General features: G+C 32.4%; 1 protein-coding gene across 1 annotated transcript in view; it reads right to left on the bottom strand.

Annotated features, from left to right (window-relative positions):
• Window positions 1–21,943, bottom strand: part of LOC106458441 (RNA-binding protein 33-like) — a 103,952-nt gene that overhangs the window by 18,323 nt on the left and 63,686 nt on the right. Inside the window, exons 13-16 of the mRNA XM_022384658.1 lie at window positions 15,232–15,296; window positions 12,242–12,374; window positions 2,970–3,089; window positions 659–848 (exon numbers count right to left, since the gene is read on the bottom strand). Coding sequence (XP_022240366.1) covers window positions 659–848; window positions 2,970–3,089; window positions 12,242–12,374; window positions 15,232–15,296 — 508 coding nt within the window. The remainder of the gene's footprint in view (window positions 1–658; window positions 849–2,969; window positions 3,090–12,241; window positions 12,375–15,231; window positions 15,297–21,943) is intronic.

The following is a 21,943-nucleotide window of genomic DNA, read 5'->3' as shown; positions in this document are numbered from 1 at the left end:
GACTGGAAATAGAGAGAACAGAAGCACAAACTGAGATAGCAAAGCTTACCCAACAGAAAGAAGAATGACACAGGAATGACAATGGAGTCAGATGAACAGAAAGACGACATGAATGTTTTCCTAGAAAGATTCGCCCAAAGTCAGAACTATGGCAAAAATGACTGGGCAGTCTGTCTCAGCCTATTTCTCACAGGAAAAGGCCAACAAGTATATCCAGGCATGATGTCAGAAGATGGCATGGACTATGACAAGTTAAAAGTTGCCTTGTAATCTATTCTTTAATTTCGCTTTGTTACCTATATTTATCTCCCTTTACAAAATGGAAAGGTTTGCATTGACTAAGTAAACATTGACAGTATTTGAATCAAAACACTCAACAAATTTTTATGTAAAAAGTTCCCCTAAATGTAACTTGCAAACAATTTCTATGAATCAATTTTTTAAGAAAACATAAGCTACTGAATAGCACTTTCAAATAAATAAATATCTGAGTGACCATAGGGAGCTATAAGAAAGTTAGTAACCGTGTATGTTTTAAATATTGTTATTCTAAATATTTTTTATACCAGCATTTGAGAGACATGCTACTGGCTGTATCAAAAATACCCTCTAAATGTAAGCATTCTGAAAAATATAAAGTTCTGCAACTTTATGTTACCTGTTCCTACAGTTCCACCTACATCAGCTACATCATCTTTATTTTGAACTTCTTGTTCTCGTCGTTTCTGAACTTCTTTTAATCTTTCTGCAGCCTGTAATCTTCGGCGCTCTTCCTTCTTTTTAAGAAACTCCTCCCGTTTCTTCTTTTGCTCTTCAATTTTCTTCCGTAGCTCCTTAGTTTCTTCATCCTGTTGTCATAAAAGAAGATTATTCAAAGTTTACAAACAGTCCCTTCCATACTGTGCTTCACTTGTCAAAAATCAAACTGAGAACATTTGTTATCACTGTTCTTATTTCTTGTTAAAAGATTTTATTTAAACTGTTATAAACATAAGACGAAGTTAAGAATGGATTGTTTACAAAAAGGCATTTCCTATTCCATGTCTACAGTTACTTATCAATTTTGGTGGAGTCAAAATAAAGATTTGTAGTTTGAGAAAATAATTTAGACACTATTTCCAGCCTAGCTTGTTTACTTTTTTTTTTAGAGTCCCTAGTTGTAGGCTTGAAAATATAAATTTTGCATTTTGATTCTGTATCTTTTTGACAATACCTATTCGCCTTTTTAAATTAACAATTTTTAATTACTTGTTTCTTAATTTCTTTATGTCCATTTATGGAAAATAAATTTAAGCTACATATATGCATATGCATTCAGTTGGATGTTACATGTTTTTCAACAGTTTACTGCTGCATTGGCTTTTTTTCTACCTGATCATTATTTACTGAGGCAGGTGGTTTTGTGTCTATGGCTTCATGTAAATATCCATTTAACAAGCATCGAGTATAAAGGAAGACACAACAACATTGCATATATTATGCATATATAGCCAATATAATCAACTTTTTAAATAATTCATGGACAATCGCAACATTTCATCTCTCTAAGTTTTGGTGCAAAATACTCAGCCAATTTTGCTGTAGGTTTGTAAAACAAAAATATGAATAATAATAAAGTAATACTAAAATATGCACTCACAATTTCAGTGAAGTACAGAAATTAGTATGTAAAAGCACCACTCACAAGAGTAGAGAAATTTACTATGGTGATCATCTACTGTTGGAAAACTCACTGAAATAGTCACAGGAAACCATGAAGATACAAGCACAACAGTGAACTCGATGCAAATTTGAGAAATGATTAATCCTCACTGCATCAATTTCAAATTAATGCACATTAGTAAAACACCAGATTTTTTCAATGCCAGAAAGTAAAGTACTTTAGAGAAATTCTTCAGGGTGTAAATACGATGGTGCTTGAATTAAACTTAAAACTACCCTATGACATACTCAAACCTGCATTCATTACTACTGTTCAGGTTTCAGTAAAATATTCATAACCATTTTTTCTTTAGCAGCTTGTAAACTATAATCAATAATAATAAGGCTGGAGACACTTATAAATATATACATTGTTTACTCTAATAAAATGGAGCATTTCCGACTAGTATAATTGTGGTCAAATAAATGGCTTCTACATTTATGCAATGCTTGAATGGCTTTGAAGAGTTTATGTTGGTAGTGAAGAAGAACTTAGAAGATTTTAGAGAAGTTTGCTTAGTAGCTATGCATAGATTTTTGGCGCAGTATACCTAGTCGTGTTTGCAGTATGCTTCAGTGCTTGAATGGCTTCATAGAGAAAATTGGCAAGTAGTGATGAAAAAATGATAAAATCTCTCCTCTTTCAAGAATCAACATAAAAATAGTCCAATGGCCTCAGCAGGAGTTTTAGTAGGTTTGCCCAGGTTTGAATAGAATATTCATTATAGTTTTTTCTGTAGGCTTGTGAAACAAGAATAATATGAATAATAATAATAATAATAATAATATGAAGAACAAATGGGTGAACTTTGAATTTTGTCTAACAATTAAAAAATCAATTTTTTTTTGCTATCATCAATATTTTAGCAACCTTAGCCATTGAGATGGAAGGTCTTAAGTGTTGTTTCAAGAATAAGTCTGATTTTTAAGATGGTTTTTCCTCATATGCTTTATTAGAATTTTTGTGAAATTCCCGGGCAATCCCTGTTATGAACCACTGTCATGGTTCATAATACAGAAAATATGAAAAGAGAGAAACCACAGCTTTGTTATAAAAATTCTCTTCTAAGTACTCTCTAACATCAAAACCCATATCATCCTATGTATTATTTAGAACTTAGGAAGCTAACTAACAGGTCAGAACTAAAATAATTTAGAATATAACCCATAAATTAATGAAATTAATCCAACATGAATAAAAAGTGAAAATACTATATGTTACAAATCAATATACCCCAAAAATCAATATGAACCCCATATTTGCATACCTCTTCAACCTCTGGTGGAAGTGTGTTCTTCACTGGTTCTTCCACAGGAAGATTTTCTACAATTGGAACTTCTTTGATGTTTGGATTTACAACAGGTTGTTTTTTTTGTGGTAACTCAGACTGAAATGTGAACCAAGTAACAAGATAATCAGATACAACATCCAATGTACAAAAAAGGTTTTAGTAAAAAAACTAACCAGATTAAGTTATCAACAAAATAATGAAGAACTTATGTATAAATAATATCTAACTCCAAGAACTTTGGTGAAGAATTTTAGTTAAATTTACCTTGAGTGTTTTTCTTTTTACCTTCAGCCAAAACAGAAAAAAATACAAAGATTTCACCCACAACATTAACACCTAAGTGTAGGAGAAATTATCATATTATAAACTACTACTCTATAACTGTCTGATTAATATTTGTTATGTATTACCACACAAGGCATTGTTTTTTATACAGGTAGTTTTGGCTGTAAAGTTTGTATTAGTTCCTCTTTTTTGAATTGGCTAAAAGGTACATGTATAAAACTCATTAATATCTGAGGTATTACCACATAAGGTGTTGTTCTCATTTCTCATACACACAGTTTTTGCTTTAAACTTAATATTAGCTCTTCTCCGAGTTGGTTGAAAGGTATATGTACAAAACTCACCACACAACAGACAAGTCACATTTCAAACACAGTGTAAATCTATTATAGACATACCTATAAAAAACAAATACATATTATTTTGTACTATCAACTGATAATAATTCTTTAAATAGATATAAAAAAACATAAACCTAAGAGCATAGATCCAGAACTAACAAACACTTTTGAAAACATACAGAATTATGCATTGAAGAATTCTGACAATCCTATTTGAAGAAAAAAACAAAGATGTGACAGGTTCAAAAATAATCATAATGAAATTGGAAATATGAACAGGCTGAGATTTAGCTAACATGCCAGTGGCCCAAAACAAACAAGTACCAAAGTGAATGTCATTGAAAGAAAATTACTAATATACATTGTTTTTCTAGCTTCCAAAAAAATCCAAGGATTTCCTTCATTTATTTTGCTAACACACACACACACCAAACAACTTCTAAAATAATTTACAAATCTTAAAATCTCCACTCACTGGCAATCACCTTGAAAACAGGACTGAAAAAGATATTAAATCAATTATTAAAAAAAAAAAAGTCACACTAACCACATGCAGAAAGATACAGGTTGTGGATCTAAATTAAGAATAATATTCACTTGTTGGGAAGAACTACCAATCTTTGTTAATAGCAGAAAGTAGTTTCATAAGTCATCCACAGATGATATGGACTGAATAAATGGAGCAAAGGAGCAAGTATGGAATATAAAATCTAAAAATGTTTAAGCTTGTACTGTAAATATAATACATTTTTAAGTACAAAAACCAAAAAAATTGAATTTTTCAACTAGCTTAACAAAATGAAATGGGAAAGATTCAAATCTTTCATATATATAGATTAATGTTTGGAATTTTATGCAAAGCTATATGAGGGCTATATACATTAGTGATCCCTAATTTTTGAAAGACAGCTAGTCACCACAACCCACTGCCAACTCTTGGGCTACTCTTTTACCAACAAAAAGTGGGATTGACCAACACAATATAATGCCCCTACAGCTGAAAGGGCGAGCATGTTCAGTGACAGGGATTTGAACCCGCGACCCTCAGATTGCGAGTCAAGCTCCTCAACCAACAGACCATGCCTATAGGTTAAGGAAAAAGAGATGATATTCAGTTTATAAAAGTAGTACAATTGTGGGAAACCTTAATCAAATGGTACAATGGAAATAAGGAGAGTTTTACTAAGCACAATTGTGGGTAATCTTATATTTTGAATTTTCATCATAATTAATATTTATTATATTATCATAGTAAATATACTATTCTGGAACTTTTTTGATCCTATATTACTGAATTTTGGGTATAATGAAAAATTATAGTTAAAAGTAAATATTATTACATACAGAACTGTTGCTAACAGCTAGTTATGAACCTACTAGCAATGTAAGAGTTTTAGCTATAAACAATGAGCCCAGCATTACCAACAATCTATCACTACATAAATGTAGCTGAAATAGTAGTAATCAATTTTCCTTCTTGAAAACCTACTTTTACATTACTCAGTTTAAAAAAATGTTTCAAATCAGTATTTTTTTTCATACTGTGCTGTTTTACCACTTTTCCAGCCTAAAATGAATTAAAATCAATGTCTGGATCTCAGCTGCTTTTTGTCATTTTTTTAACTTTATATTTACAGGTCTGATCAAAATGGTTATTATAGCCTATACAACAGCTAAATAGGTCATCCACAGGTAATGAAAGCAAGATCTATGGCATGACAAGAATCAGGCACTATTTCAGATTGGAATTGTAAAATGCAAAAGGAATTTAACAAATAATTATAAACCAAAATCTAATGAAAAATAAATACGAATGAAATACAGTATTTTTTATAATCAAAGAAAACAGAAGTTTGAATTATGTATTATACAATTTTGAAAACACTGAATACTACTAACCATGCAGAAAAAAATAACTTCAAAATAATAATAATTAAAAGCAATTACAAAAACATTAAAAAAGCAGTTAATAAAGGACTTTTACAAAGTAAACAACCTGTAAATTTACTAAGAGAATTGTAAGGAAGAACGACATCCTACAGAGTTAATAAAGGAAGTTTAACTCTTTCAGCATGGGCTCGGTCTCTGGGAATGACCTCGTTGTTATAGTTTTCATGCTATAACTTTTAAATTAGTAAGCAAATGTTAACTAAATTTGGTACATTATCAGTAAACATTACAATGCTTTCATACGCAAAATATAATTTTTTTTATTAAATCTTAAGGTTTGTAAAGCAATGTTTTTCTCATGTCTTTTTTATCTTTCCACATGTTGCCTATCTATCATGCAAAGTAATATTCATTTTAAGATTAAAAATACTTTTAGTCATCAGAAAATGTTTTAAATTTCACATGCAAAATCTTTAAAATGTCCAGATAGTTATCCAATGTTTCTTAAGAAAAAATTTTATATTTTATCTGTTATTTTCAGTAATTAATCTCTGTACGGGTTCGGTAGATTTGGCCAATCTCACAACCACCATAAAAAATTAAGAAATATATATAAATTATGCTTTTTTCATTCTAGAATGACAACAAATTATAACATGAAAACATTGATGTTTAGACGATATAGCTTAATTCTCATAACATTATATATTTGTATATATTTATTATTTTTATTGTATTGATCTTTCACCCATGCCTGGCTAGCAATACAGAAGTTACAATGACACAAAACTGACCTTTGGTCTGTACAAAGTAACTTGTTTTGGCTATTTCAGTAGACTAGTGTTTTGATAAATACAGTCACATTTCAATTATTATACATTATTTATATAGAGAGAGAGATTCTTGCTATTTTGAAATAAGTTCTTAAACTTATTTTTCTTAAAACATAGAACAGTAACTAAAGAAATAAAGCAAAGAATTATCTCTTCTAGTTAAAAAATTTGCACGTGGAGGATATGAAACAAATTATTTTTTTAGGTAATTTAGATACATTTGAATAACTAAAAAATCATAAATACTACATTAATACCATAGAATTCCACTATAACTTATCAAGCTTAGTAACTAAGATGTATTTTAGTCTAAAAAATATTAAATTTCAAGCAGACTAAAGACACATCCTACCTTGTTTAAATATTGGTTCAAAAGAAAGAAATGGCACCAAGCCTTTTAAAATGGCTGAGAAAGCCACTAGTGGGACATTCCGAGCTTCCGATTGGTTATTCATGTCATATATAAAAGTAAGTGTATATAAGGGAGCTTTTCCAAAAAATGGAAAGAGGTGGGTGTGGTACCACTGTGTTTGATTTATTACATGAGCAATATCTTAGCAAACTGAAATAATTAGAGGCTCTTATTATTATATTCTAGCTTGTCAATATCAGTAATTTGAGTTTTTAATTCATATTAAACTATAGACTTAGTATTTTGACTTCACAAACATCTGATTTGAACCAGTGCTGCATTCAACATACCATGTGACACACAAAAATCTATGTTTAACTGTGTTTTTTAATTTTTACTTTTAAATTGAGAAGGTATAATACTAAAATTTGAATTATTATCTTCAGTTTGATACCAAAGTTATAGACATAAATTCATGAAATAGTAGTTCAATAACATTTGGAATACGAGTCAACAAACGAGATGACGTGGCCTTTCGCCCCTGACCTGTCTCAAAAGGATTAGGAAGAGAAATCAATTGCACAAAGTTAAAATTTTTGTATGACATAGCACAAAAGTCCTAATAAATTCCATTTTATTAATGTGAAATGAAAAACAGAATTAACTGACTATTTTAGGCAGAGTATCTTAATTAGCTAATTACATGCCTGTTGAAAAAAGTCATGGGTTACAATTCTGGCTGACTTCAATTTTCACTTTAAAAAAAATATATAAAAAATTAGTTACTAGAGCAAAATATTTGACTTAATTGCATAAATATATCAGTCTGAAACTGATAAAACATAATAATATTGAAATGAACATCAAACAGAGTAAAGTAAGAGCATCTTCTTAGCACTGAAGTTTCAATATCTGAAATTGCATATTATCAGTTAAGAGAATGTGGAATGCCAGATATGTGAAACCATTTCAAAATAATAAATACACTCAGTAGTGAGTGTCAGTATTGAATAAACACTGTATTGCTATAAATAATAAACCTGAAAATTTGTATGTTTTCATTTTGTTCTTTCTTGTAGATTGGTTTTATTTTTGTAAATTTCTAATACCCCCAAGTACAAGTTCTTGCAAAACAACCAAGGTTTTCATCACAAATAGTAGTCTCTGAAATCTACTTAAGTTGAATTATTGATCAGAATTTATAAAAGTCAAACTGAGTCAAAATGGAAAAAAATAAAAAATTCTGACAAGATCAACTGCATCAGTTGAATATTTTTACAGCTAAGTCAGTTTGTGTTAAAAATTTCAACTGCTCTATCATTCTATGAAACAGAGGGCACAAAATAATAAAAATAATCATGAAACACTCTTACCGACATTGAAGAACCATGCCATGAGTAATAATAATTAACCATTTGTCTTGAGAATACATCAGTTGCTGCCTATTTAACATACTTTCTATTATACAGTCGAACGAGTACAAGCAGTATAGCACAATTTTTGCTGAAATCATTAGGGTTATCATGCAGATTTAATTTTAGGCAGTGCCTTATGGACAGTAGGTCTAATGGTTTCAAAAACTAACAATTCACATACTACACATACTAGAGAACATGGATTATTATATACAAGAACTGTACTGTTAAAGAACTAGAAAGTCAGCGTAAAAAGGTGGTAGAGGTTGTTCACGTATTTCATTATAAGGGAAAGTTTTTGCATGAAGAAGTAAAGAACCAATATGATCATGTAGTGCTTGTTCAACTTTCAAAACAAGCAAAGGAGAGAGAAGAGGAAAACTTAATGGCAATATACCTGGATACAGTTCAAAATGTAAATGAAGCTGATTTTTCCATTGGAAATGGAAGAGCCTTCGAACAAAATCCTACTGAAGACCACTAAGTAGACATACCACAGATTATAAAAAGACATTGCTTACAGTAGGAAATACATACTCGTTGGAACTCTGTTTAGGCAATGCTTCAAAGTATACCATATCTGAAGAGGAAAGTGAACAACTAATAAGGTCTCCTAACTTATGCTCCTTTACCTTTACCAGCAGGAGAAAAACAGGGAAACCAAAGCCTAAAAACTGAGTTGGTAAATGATACATGCATAAAAATTGTACCAGACACTGCCAGTCTCACATTATAATAGGTTACTGCAATGTCAGGGGAAGTATATACTTCTTTGAGAAGCTTTCTAAATTTATGATTCCTTCAAAAGAGTAAACTTTCAAATCCTGAGGAGTTCACTCTAACTGACTTTAACTTCATACCACATATTGACCCAGAGGCTGGTATGGCCATTGCAGTTCATCTTGACAACAATCACCACTGTAAGTTACAAGCCATCCAGATTGCTCACGTGAAGTTACCCACACATATTCTAATCACCAATGTGTACATGAACGGTAACACAGTACATCATGTTGAAGACTGGAATTCCTGCCTGACCTGTAAAACAGCACTCTTATATATCTAACTGTAGGAAACTTCATTGCCACCTACCTCACAGAGAATATAGGTAAAAATACTAACAGCAAAGATTTACATTCTGCTCTTTATAGTAAAACTACCAACTATATATTGCTAAATGAAGGTGGATCAACAAAATTTTTGAGCTCCAAAGTGACAGGCACTACTGCATAAACCTTGCTTTTGCTAAACCTCTTTTGATGTTATCTATACCTGGCATAGGTGACATAATATTAGCAGTGTTCACCTCATAGATAAGGTGTGCATGATGACTGTAACAAAGAGGTATAAAGCAATCTAAAAGTGCATACAGGGATGCCAAGTTTCTGGAAGCATTCATACCCTAAAGCATCATTCAACAATTGAGCAATGCCAAGGCAATAACTTCTGCAAAGGAACACTTCATACTGATGGAACAGTGACAATGATAAAGTATAGAAAGCACACACACAGGCTGAGTTCATGCAGATAAGGCATAACTTCAAGGAATAGAACCTGTGCTCTACAGGGAATCAGGTTCCAAAGCACAAGACATGAATTAAATTGTGCAATGCACAAGGCCAATCTCTCAAGCACTTCATTCTGGTACTCTTCCACAAGTTAATGGTTGGCACAAGAACCATAAATTTAAATTACTCATTATAGTACAGATATTACTAAGGCCAAGTTAAATTTTTATAGACTTCAATCTTCTTTGTTTACAGAGACATAAACTAGAAAATCAGACCCACCTGCCACACTTAAATATCAAATCCTCTCTTTTCTCCGACGTTTTCTATTACATCATTTATAACCAACAGGAAAACAATGTTTTAAATTACCAAGTGACATAAAATGCTACATTATTCTCAGTAGAGATTTTTAGTTATTCCACCCACAGATTGAAAGTTGCAATTGGGAAGTTCCAAACGAGTAACTAAAGGAATTATTTTAAGGTACTTATGATTTAGTCAGAATGCCAGTTAAATTATAATTATAGGACATTATTTGCTTTGTGCCTGTTATTATGTTTCCTTGCATGCATTCTTCAAATAATTAAAAATTATTTATTGAGCTAGTACCATCATTACAAAATAGTAAGCTTAAATTCCATCAGCAAGTTGACAGCAAGAAAACAATAGGCCAAACATAATTATTAAACTTATTTTTGTGCATATTTTTCATTTATTGTTATAATTGTAACTAAAATATAAAAACTGTAAACATATTAAGTTAGATAAGGTTAGAACAGGTAAAATAATGAAAACTAATAATAAAAAATGTTTCCACAAGGAATGCTTGCAAGTAGCTTGTGCATTATGTCATTCAATACAGTGCTGAAAAAAACATCATCTCCTTATGCTCCACCAAAGTCTTATCTGCTCTATTCTGGATTATGCATTACCAATGATCAATATGAGTGCTACACAGCTAAATAAGGTTGAAAACATGCAAAACACTTCTGTGAGACTGATCATAAGATGTATTTCAGCCACAACCATCAAAACTCCATTATACCTCTTTACTAGAACTTTGCAACATAAAGACCATGAATTCCACTAAAACCACTGCCCTTTTCAATTCGGATTTTCTAACTCCATGATGACTCCGTGGACATAAACCAAGCAGGGAAGTGCTTAAAAAGTGCTTCAAGAGGCAATCATTTGTGGAGAAGCACTATATAACCACCACTGAGATTATAGGTCGCTTTAAAGCAGACTGCAGCACCTGCACAAATAAGGATCACTTGAAATAATGGTGGATAAATGCAATAAGGAAGAGTTAACGAAAGCAAGAAATTTGTGAGAAGTAAAATGTTTTTGTATTCCACAATGCCAGACTACACCAAAAAAGAAATCCTGAGATAATATTTCACACAGTGAAAATGAAATAGCAACATATAATTCAAATTGGAAAGACACCACGCAAACATGCTAAAATTTGCTCAATGGATTTTTTATTAAAGAATTTTTGCTTAAATATCATTTATAAGTAGATTATCAATTCTTTTTATTCAAAATCACACATTCAGAGCACTGATTGATTAAAACTGTATTACAGTTGCCTGCAGGTTATCATTGATAATATCATCAAATACTAGTCTCACTTTATACACTTTCTACTGAAAAATAATTTTTACTGTATTAAGTAATTTAATAATACTTATGCAAAAATAAATAACTTAATAATTTTGAAACTAAGTTATACTGGACTTAAGTTCATGATGTTTCAAAAAATATTCTTAAACTAATAAATACATATAATAAAAATCATATATAATATACATAATTGTATTTAAAGAAATAAAAAAAAACATTTTATGCAAAATTTCAGTCTTTTCACCAGACACAGATATTTTATCAATTCAATTACCACAACAATATGTTAAAAACAGTTAACATACCGAGACTAACCTGTTCTTTTGGTACACTATTATATAAAACACCAATACAGACCATTACAGTTTATAGCTGAATCAAGTTGCTAATTTTTATCTTTAAAAAGGCAGTATAAGAACAATGTCTTAAGTTACCATGTCAAGTTGTTTTAGTTATCAAGTTAGAAATAGTAGTCTAATATCAATAAGACATAAAGCTACTTACTTCACATAGTACTGTACCCATATATTAATGTTAAACACAAGCATAATAATTTAAGCCTTATAATACTATCTTTCCAATAACTCATTTTTATTTTATCTTGTTTTAGCTCTCGGTATTCGTAATTTTTCTTTAAAATCTTTTACCATCAACTTGTTTGTAACATCTGTAGCTGCCATTATATAAACGTGATCACTCAACTGCACAGAAAGTAACACTGATAACAAGATATCAAATGTACCTGATGGTCAACTTAATAGTATATCCAACTTAGTTTCCTTCTTCTGTATTTATGAAAGATAAAGTTCTTAAAAGTTAAAAAGAGTACAAAAGAATTAATTAATTAAAACTAACAAATTAAAATATTAATCGATATCAAAGGACCAACAAAAGTTTAAACTAATGCAGAAGGAGAAATGGTTTGATATCATAAAGACATAATGGAGGCAGTTAAGTCATAAATATCTAGTAAAATTATAGTTTAACACTCAAACCTTTGATAGTTTTTTAAGCACCATACGAGGTTGCTTGGTGGGAATAGCATTTTGATTATGAAATCGCTCTGTAGATGACCTCTTCTGTCGAAACTGTGGATTGGAGAAGTTAGGCCTCAAAAACATCTGTTGACTGTGATGAGAAATGCAAAAACAAATATACACATATACATTTTGGTATTAAAACTGATGCATTATGAAACATATATTACAGAATCAAAAGTATTAAAAAACACAAACTGCACAAGAAGACTACTCAGAAAAACTAAAAAGATTTTACCAATGCAAACTTCAATAAATTGTTACATTTACATCAAACAATGCATAGGAGTATCATATGAATTGATTCAGCTCAGCTTTGCAATACTTTAATATTTCACAGAAACACTTATTAAACTCAGACTACCACATCTATATAATTAAAAGATTAATGTGTGCACATGCATAGGAAGACTATTTAAATTTCATTAAACTATACAAAAATGAAATTAAGAGTAAGGAAGTATAAACGACATCACCATATGCATAAGGGAGTGGTGGGTGTAGATATTACTGCACATTGCAAATGGTAAGGTATTTGGGAAACGGATCAGTCATCCCTCAAAGCCCCATCTCAGACAGCAGTGTTTATCTGTTAAGGTTCTGTTTGTGAATTTCTTCATTTGTTTATAGAATACCAGTACTATCAGTCTGCTGAGTTTTAATACCTGCTTCTTATACCAAGGTTTTGAAAGTTTTATTAGATCTGGTGTCTCTTACTATATAAATCAATTGGTTTGTCATTTTTGACCAAACCATTTGGCTCAAAGTGTCTTTTGTACCAGAAGTGTTTGGTGGGTATCAGATGTTGTGAAATAAGTTTAATCTCGCAGCCACTGAGAAGTCCCACAAGGCTATCAGATACGTGAGTAGTCTAGGCAGATCACTTAACTGTTTCAATTGCTTTAAATACACAACAGCCCATTTACATTTTATAAACTTTGTGTATTCAAATAAAAAATACCATAAGCTAAAAAATGCTTCATGCATGAAGCACAAGCTTCCCCCTAGTCTTCTTGTATTACAACTTATAAACATGTGTAACCTCTTTTTATATGTTTTTTCTATCTACTTTTGTGTTACTAAAACATACATCATATTACAAGTAACACTCATTACCTTTTGTGTAATTTGTACCGTACTGTGTATAAAGCAGCTTTTTATGACACCTTAAAAAAATTTTCAAGATTATGGCCTTCAATTTTCCATTCATCGTATAATTTCTAAAGGTTTACTATAAAGTTTTAATATGAAATCACTTCTAACTTTCTACCTGTACAACCAGCTAACATAATGAAATACTGTATAAAAGTACTAAATAAATTGGTAACAGTAATTTATTTAATCTTATTGACAACTTTCCTTTGCATTTATATACATACGTTCAAATATACGTAAACTTGACCAACAACACCATCACACACATAGAGGACAAGCTGGGTGATATCCTACATTAATGAAATTTGTAAGGTAATTTACAATCGTCCTTCTCTTAAACAGAATACATGACCTAGAAACTTGTGTTTCATTATCCTATTCAGATAGGTGTGAGACAATTACAGCTGGAATTATCAACTTCTGAAGATAAATTTTACTTATCACCCTTAATGGTCTGTTCTTATTTCTTCTTTTTCTCTCTCTCTCTCAGTTCTATTTCATAAAAAGCAACTAATTTTCCACAACTATCTACAGACAGAATAGTAGTTTTAGACGTAAAATATTGTGGCCTTAAGCACCAATATCTATTTTCATGTTATAGTGTCATTTCCTATGTGAGGCTTTAAATAAAAGTTCAATCTGATATGCAATACTGTACTACCAATGTGTGAATTTCAATTTCACAGATACCTCTTTTACTAGAAGTATTTTACCATTCCTATACTGTAGATTGAAGCCTAGATTGATTTGTTTGTCCTACATGTGATTTGAAATACAGTTTTTGAACAAGTTATTTGAAATTTTACTGTGGATAGTTTTCATATTCAACTTTTATCCGTCAATAAATCGCATACAACTGCAACTTGCTATACCCGGTCAAAATGTTGTTTTTTTTATGTATAGACAAAGATAAATAGTTAGTAGTTTATTATAAGTTTTTCATAAACAAGTATACATACTTCAAATTCATTAATTGCGAGAAAATCAAAATACTATTATCAAAGAGTATTTCATGAAATCAAAAATTCACAATACTGCAGTTGGCCAAAAAATTTCTAAAGAAATTAGTGGGAATCTAACAGAACAGAATATCAACACCTCTCTTTAAGCAGATAATGTACATGAAAAAAATTGAAAGATAATAGCTTGATGAATTGTACAGATGCATTTCTTGCCATGAATAATTAGAAATGATGTACTTTATGGTATGAATGGTTAAATCTCACTTTCCAGTATAAAGGAAGAGGGGGGATACTATATGAAAATATAAAAACTGTACCTAAAGTTATAAATAAGACACTTAATGTAATTTCCAAAATATTAAAGTTCCACTTTGAAAATGGAAAACCTAACATAAACAAACCTTTTTTTTCTTAACTTCCAAAATTTTCCAGAAATATTGCACATTATTACTAAAAAAGTTTAAAACATTTCTGACATTTAAAATATGTTTAGAGAAAACTTTTTCATTTTAGCATAACAGTTGTTTAAATCTGGCAGTTCATGTCACTAGTATTTTGATACAAGAAGAATAAAATTATCATTCCTTAAAGAAAAACTGAAAACTTTAAAAAATATATGTAGTCAAAGGACATATTAACACTTCTCAAAAATATCCCTATTTAAGTTTGAATTTACAGTATATTTTTATGAATATAAAGAATAAAAATTATCCTAACCAGAAATACTTTAACAAAAAGTTCACATCATATTTATTAGTTAATTAAAGATGCATTGCAAAACTTGCTGGTCAGATTAATGAAAACTAACATTTTTTATATGTATACTCTCACCTGGACTGTTTGTGTTGTATAGACAATCTATCAGATTCATTCTGGAACTGATTTCTCATAGGTTCCTACAGAACAATAAAATTTATTGAAATCACTTGGAGTTATTGAATATCTTTTGATATTCTGATACATAGTTTTTCATTAACACTTTTGCAACAAGCATCTTTTTCTGCATGTCACAAGATTCTAGTGAGTTACGTTCAAAATTAAATTAAACTACTTTCTTATCATGGTATATGAATATGTTTGGCATACAAAAATAGCTAATAATCCAAATTTTAATAGTATACAAGTTTTCAGTTCTTAATTTTAAAGAGCAACATTGAAACAAAATCCTGAATTTCCTCTAGTATGAAAATTGTGACATTTTCTCTTTAAGCATCCACTCTTCTCTAATTTATTTACCACCCCTCCAAGAAGTACGAAATCTAATGTAAATTACTCATTATAATGTTGTCATCACTCAGGCAAAAGCATAATTTTTATAGCCTTCAATCTTATTTAGTTACAGAGCCATCAAATAGAAAATCAGACCACTCTTGCCACACCCATCTGTCACATTCTCTCTTTCAGAAACTTCCAACAGTTCTCTCTGATGTTCAATACTATATTATTCATAACCAATAGAAAGCCAAGATTTTAATCTATCAAATGATGTATTGTATTTATTTGTTTCTATACAGAGAATTGTCTATTTGGCTTCCAGTTAAAATTTTATTCCCACACAAAACACATCAACAAGCTTTTCTGAACTTTTAATAGCCCTTTTGAGATAGTTAGAACCAGAAAAATTGTGATAGTTATGGAACATTGTCTGCTTTTACATGTTATTATTCTGGAGTCTTTGGTACATCACTTAATTAAATAAAAATTCATTTAGAACAGTAGTACCATTAGTATAAAAAAGTAGGGTTTAAGTGTCATCGACAATCAACAGAAAAAAAAAAAAAAAAAACTTGGGTAAGTACTTTATTTATTGTTTTTTTCATATGTATTCTTTACTTATTCTTATAAAAGTAAATAAAATGTAAAATTAGAAACGTTTTAGATTAGGTAAAATAAACAATAATAAATGTTCATAAGATACACTCTCAAGTAGCTTGTGCATAATATAATTCAATAGCGTAACTTGAGATATACATTTGCCAAGTGATTTACAACTTGTATAGTGTGAATATTAGTTACACAGGGTTCAAAGGGCAACAAGACAATAAAATTCATATATAAACAACATATGTATACTCTTACAAGTTTAAAGCTATTTAGGATAAACAAATGTAGTTTCATGTTACAATTTGAAGCCATTCTAGAAAGAAAGAAAAGGTATTTCAATTTATTTTGAATATTTTTATAATAGTTATTTAGAGAGAATAACAGATAAAATATAAAGTTTTGCTGAAAAAACATTTGAAACATATTTAGGTTTTAGAGATTAAGGAAAATAAAATTTGAGGTTTTTGAAATGAAGTTATGTATTTTTAATCTTAACGTGAAAAATCACTTTCCACTCAGAGCAGCCAATACTTTGGCTCCATATATTCAAGGAAAAAAGTTTTAGTGAAAATACTTCATTAAATATTCTGATTTTTTGTTTGCAAATGATGAAACTTGATGATTACTGAAAGTTTGCAAAATTATGTGAGTATACACAAAACAAATTGGAAGTTATAGTATGGAAACTATAAAGGTCAATTTGGGGTCACCGAATCAGCTGATTTGACCAAGCCCACAGCGAGAGAGTTAATAAGTGGTATTTTTCAAGCAGTATGATTTAAAATTTTCATTTGAATAACTTCTAAATTCAGAAAGCTAAACCCTTTTAAAAGTAAACAGAACAGGTTTTGGGATTTCTTTCAGTATTAGTAGTGTTACTTGACACTGCTGTATTTTGTGCTGTGAATAATCTAACTTAATGCCAGCATACAGCCTTCCAATATAAACCTCATATTGCAATGATAATGAGGTATCTAAATCAAGTTGAAACAGCCACAAAATCACTTGTGAAATTTGAACTTACTCTTTTCCTTATCCAATGAAAACCTTAATTTCTTTTAACTTCTTCCTATCAATCCAAAACTATAACCATATTAATTATGAGTGCTACTGCTTCACTTGAATATGAAGGTTAATCACATTAACCCTTTCTATAGGGGTAAGAGTCAGAGAGCATGCCATCATGTTTTAGACTTATATTCAAAATTTTATTAAACTACTATTTTATGAATATATGTCCATAAATTTGGAATCAAATTGTAGTTTATAATTAAAATTTTAGTACTATACATTATTCAATTTCATAATTCCAAAAAATATATAAAAAAATAGCTAAATTGTTTGTGTGTCACATGGCACACTGTATCCTGCTTTTGCTCAGATTGTATTGTAGGCATCATAAAATGTAAAGTCTAGCAAATTAGAAACTCAAGGTAATATTTTCCTATACTTAAAATATATTTCTGGTAGATATTTACCTCTTCTCACAGTTACAGCTATTCTCAACCTGACAGTCTTCTAGTGCGCAAATTTTCACTTGCCACTAGCCTTGTACTCCCACCTAACTCCATGTGTTTACAACATGGTTTAGCTGCATTTAAGCATGCAAATGAGCATGTGACAACCCTCCAGCTAGGAGTGCGACAAACCCTCCTATTACAGCTGACTCCCTCTATGCAGTTGAATCCAATTTTCAGTTCATGATTAGACATGAAAAACAAAACACCAGAAGTGGGGAGGAAGTAAGTGTAGGAAAATATGAACTTCTGATACAATTACTTATCTCCAGTTACAGCTAAAATCCCACATTAAGCAGGTGGAGGGACTGATGTAAAATTACCTAGACTAAAGCCCTTCAAAACCATCTGAAGAGCACACATGGAATGTTCCACCTCTATGTAAAGGAAACAAACCCATGGGAGACTGCACCACATCTGAACCAGGTATACTCTTCATCAAAGTGTAGCAAACTGGCTTTGTGTTGCAAACAAATGGCAGAACAAGTGATCCATCGCAAATCCAAAAGGAAGAGGAAAATGTGTAGAGTGGCTGGGGCAATTTGGACCTTAACAGGAAGGTCAACTCCAATCCAGAACAATGGCACTAAGAACCTAAACCAACATGTGTGCAAATCTAACACAACCTGGAACAACAAACCCTGGCAATGTACAACTTGATGATGTCAGGAAGGTGGAAATGCAATGTGGAGGGTCAATTCCAGTCAAAACCAAACAGCATGGGATGTAACATCCAGTTTGCTGTAAGAGAAAGCTCCCAGCCCACTCACATGTGAGGACTTTTGTTGGTCCAACTCCAACCAAAGCCAGTTGCCAAGAAACTGACATCCAGACAGTGGTAGGAGTGAGGGTTCCCAGCCTGAGTGCAGAACTGCAAAATAGACAGAAAAGTCCAGATCAGCAGCAATTGAAATAAAACATCATACCCATGGCAGAAGGATAGTCACACCTTTTACACAGTCTGAAAGCCACCAACCTACTCCAACTCCAACCAAAACCAGTTGCCCAGGAACTGACATCCAGAGTGTGGTAGGAATGAAGGTTCCCAGCCTGAGGACAGAACTGCAAAATAGATAGAAAAATCCAGTCCAGATCAGCAGCAACTGGAATAAAACATCAGACCCATGGCAGAAGGATAGTCACATCTTTTATACAGGCTGAAAGCCACCACCCTACTCTCGACTGAGTGGAACTTTATCCACCTGCAAGCAGTCTTGTGGCACACGCCATCTCAACACTGAGCGTGATAGACCTCACAGTGCAGATATTGGATATCAGTATACCTGAACAGGCACCATTTGCCACAGAGCAGGATCCATAACATGTTAAGTAGGCCCATGAAAAAAAATAACTTACCCACTCAGAGTAGTAGGGGAGGGGGGAGACGATATCCAGCTCAGCAGAAAATGGCCAGATAGTGCAAGTAATGTGACACCAAGGTGTAGGAAGTAGTCCACATGCCAGCCTGGATAACATCCTCCAAAGAATGACTGAAATGGGCACCCAGGGACAATGGGAGGTGACAGATCAGATAGGACAATACAGAGAACAACTAACAATGATCATGAGAAAGGAAAGAAGACACAATACGCATAACCTGATGAACCCAATTGGTTAGGGTATGGGAGATATATCCCGAGAAACAGATGGATTCCAATGGATAAACAAATGGGAGTAAAAGCCATGGAATAGGTGCTGTATGTGAAATGTAACAGAGTAAAGCACAGACCGGATACAGGAAAGGAACCAGATCAGAGCTGGAGTAACTATGGGATACAGAAGGAAGGGAAATAACAGGAGATGATAACACAGAGCAAAAACGAAGGAAGATTACAGGGCCACCCTATAGCCTACAATGGTTGAAAAGGACAGACCCTTGTCACACAACCATGTAAACACAGATATCTGAGGAAGAGAAAGAGAGGAAAAGGAGAATCCATGCTGAAGAGACTAACAACAGAACATTCTCCACTTACATTGATACACAGATATGGATGAGGAATGGACAGTGTGAGACAACAAGGATGCTACACATGTGGATAATTCCAATCCCCTGGCATGGGACCAGATAAAAGCTACATGTGAAGCCAGAGTGTGGGATCATTTGGATGAAGCACCCTTACGTGAGGATGCTCAAGGAGAGACCAGGAAAAGTAATGGAGTTTGTTCCTGGAGATGGGACAAGAGCAGAAACCACAGTTGAGCCATCCAGAAAAGAGCTACACGTAAGACCCAAGTGGGAATTACTCAGAGTAGAAGAAGGATGCTAGGGAATGCATAAAGGAAAGGTCCTTCCAATCCTGGCTTAATGCATCCATGACCAAAGTCAAAGAATGTATAACTGAGGACTAAAAGAGAGGAAGCTTGGCATTCAACTGAAAGGGAAATGCACCCAGTTGAGAAGTATCCAATTCAAAACATAGCCATCGGAATACCTGTGGTCGAGAGACCATTCTATGGGTTGAATCTTGTCAGGACAGAATGAGACAGATGAACCATGACAAGAATGATGGCACCTGGTATGTGATAAACTAACAAACGAGGGCTATCAGCACTAGCCATCCCTAAATTAGCAGAGAAAGGCAAGGAAGGCAACTAGTCATCACCACCCACTGCCAACTCTTGAACTACTCTTTTAACAGTGAATAGTGGGATTGACCATCACAATATATTGCAGCACACACCCCATCCTGACAACGAAGCATCTGTGTAGACATGGCCATCCAAATGGGTAGAAGTACTAGGTACCTCCACTGTCGTGCTGTTCCTGTCTAACCATCAAAAGCAGTTAGACTGAAAGGAAGCAGGAAAGGATATCTATAAATCCAGAGGGTGCCTGATGAGGTGCCAATGAACTTGTAGCACCCACTAAAAGAAACACGTATGGGCTTAGCCCAGAGGGATAAGAGCCTCCAGTAAAGCCCAAGTCCCCAAAAGAGACAGAACCTCTTGTGTAGGGAAAGAAGGTGCTTACAGTGCCCTCTGAACTAAAAACTCTTATGGATCACAGGCAAAGAGGAAAAGGTTGCGCTCGACTGAGATGCGAGATGAAAAACTACCACAGGTGAACAAGATATTGAGTGGGGTGGATAATAGACTTCTCCACCTAGAAAAACTAACCCTCCTTATCAGGAAGACTCTGCAAAGGATGGAGGCAGATGGAACTTGAGCCCGCGAGAATGAAAGAATTGGGCAAATGATCGGACTACTCGACAAAAATCACAGGGTGCTAATACCAGCCAGAAAGGAAGAGCTTGGAATTGATAAATGTGATCCTTGTAGGTGAAACATAGAGAACAACGTAAACCTCGAACAAGAGATTCCAGCAACACAGTAACCAAGTGTGGAGCAAAAAGGGAGATGAAGACAATCTGGATATGTTCATGAGTAGGAGGGTTGGGCTTCTGCCAAAAAACCTTCATGAGAACGACGGAGAGCCTTGGACAAAATGCACTAAAGAAAAACAAAATATCTGAAATCAAGCACTAGTTCTTAACACTGTCATGCAAAATTGAGTTCAACTGCATAGAGAGTCAGCTGTAATAAGAGGGTGTTTCACATTCCTATTGGTGGAGGGTTGTTGCATGTTAATTTGCTTAAATGCAGCTGAACCATGTGGTATACGCATGGAATTAGGTGAGAGTTCAAGGTTAGTGGCGAATGAAAATTTGCACATTACATGGCAGTCAAATTGAGAACAGTTGTAACTGTGAGTAGAGGTAAGTAACTGTATCAGAATTATCAATACTGACAAGCTGGAACATAAAATAAGAACCTCCTACCTTTTCTATTTGCTGAGATATCATTATAGGTAAATAAAACAAAAAATTAATAAATATAAATAAATGTATAATGTTACAAAATTTAACCTATTTAGAATATACAATTATGGTTTTCTGTTACAATTTTCAATCATTCTAGAAAAATGAGGGTAATTTAGATTATTTTTTCCTAATTTTTTATAATGATTATGAAGTTGGTCAAATCAACCAACCATGTATAGTTAGGGTAGAGAAAATAACAGATAATATATAAAGTTTTTCTAAAACAAAAGTTTTATATTTATTTATGATGTTACAGAAATCAAGGAAATAAAGAAAAGTATTTTTAATCTTAAAATCAAAATTACTTTGCATGTTTGTTTTTGAATTTCGCGCAAAGCTACACGAGGGCTATCTGCGCTAGCCGTCCCTAATTTAGCA

This window comes from Limulus polyphemus, unplaced genomic scaffold (genome assembly GCF_000517525.1).
Source record: "Limulus polyphemus unplaced genomic scaffold, Limulus_polyphemus-2.1.2 Scaffold464, whole genome shotgun sequence".
NCBI classification, from domain to species: domain Eukaryota; kingdom Metazoa; phylum Arthropoda; class Merostomata; order Xiphosura; family Limulidae; genus Limulus; species Limulus polyphemus.
Note: the sequence above shows the minus strand (reverse complement) of the source record. Positions and strands in the feature narration are given on the sequence as shown.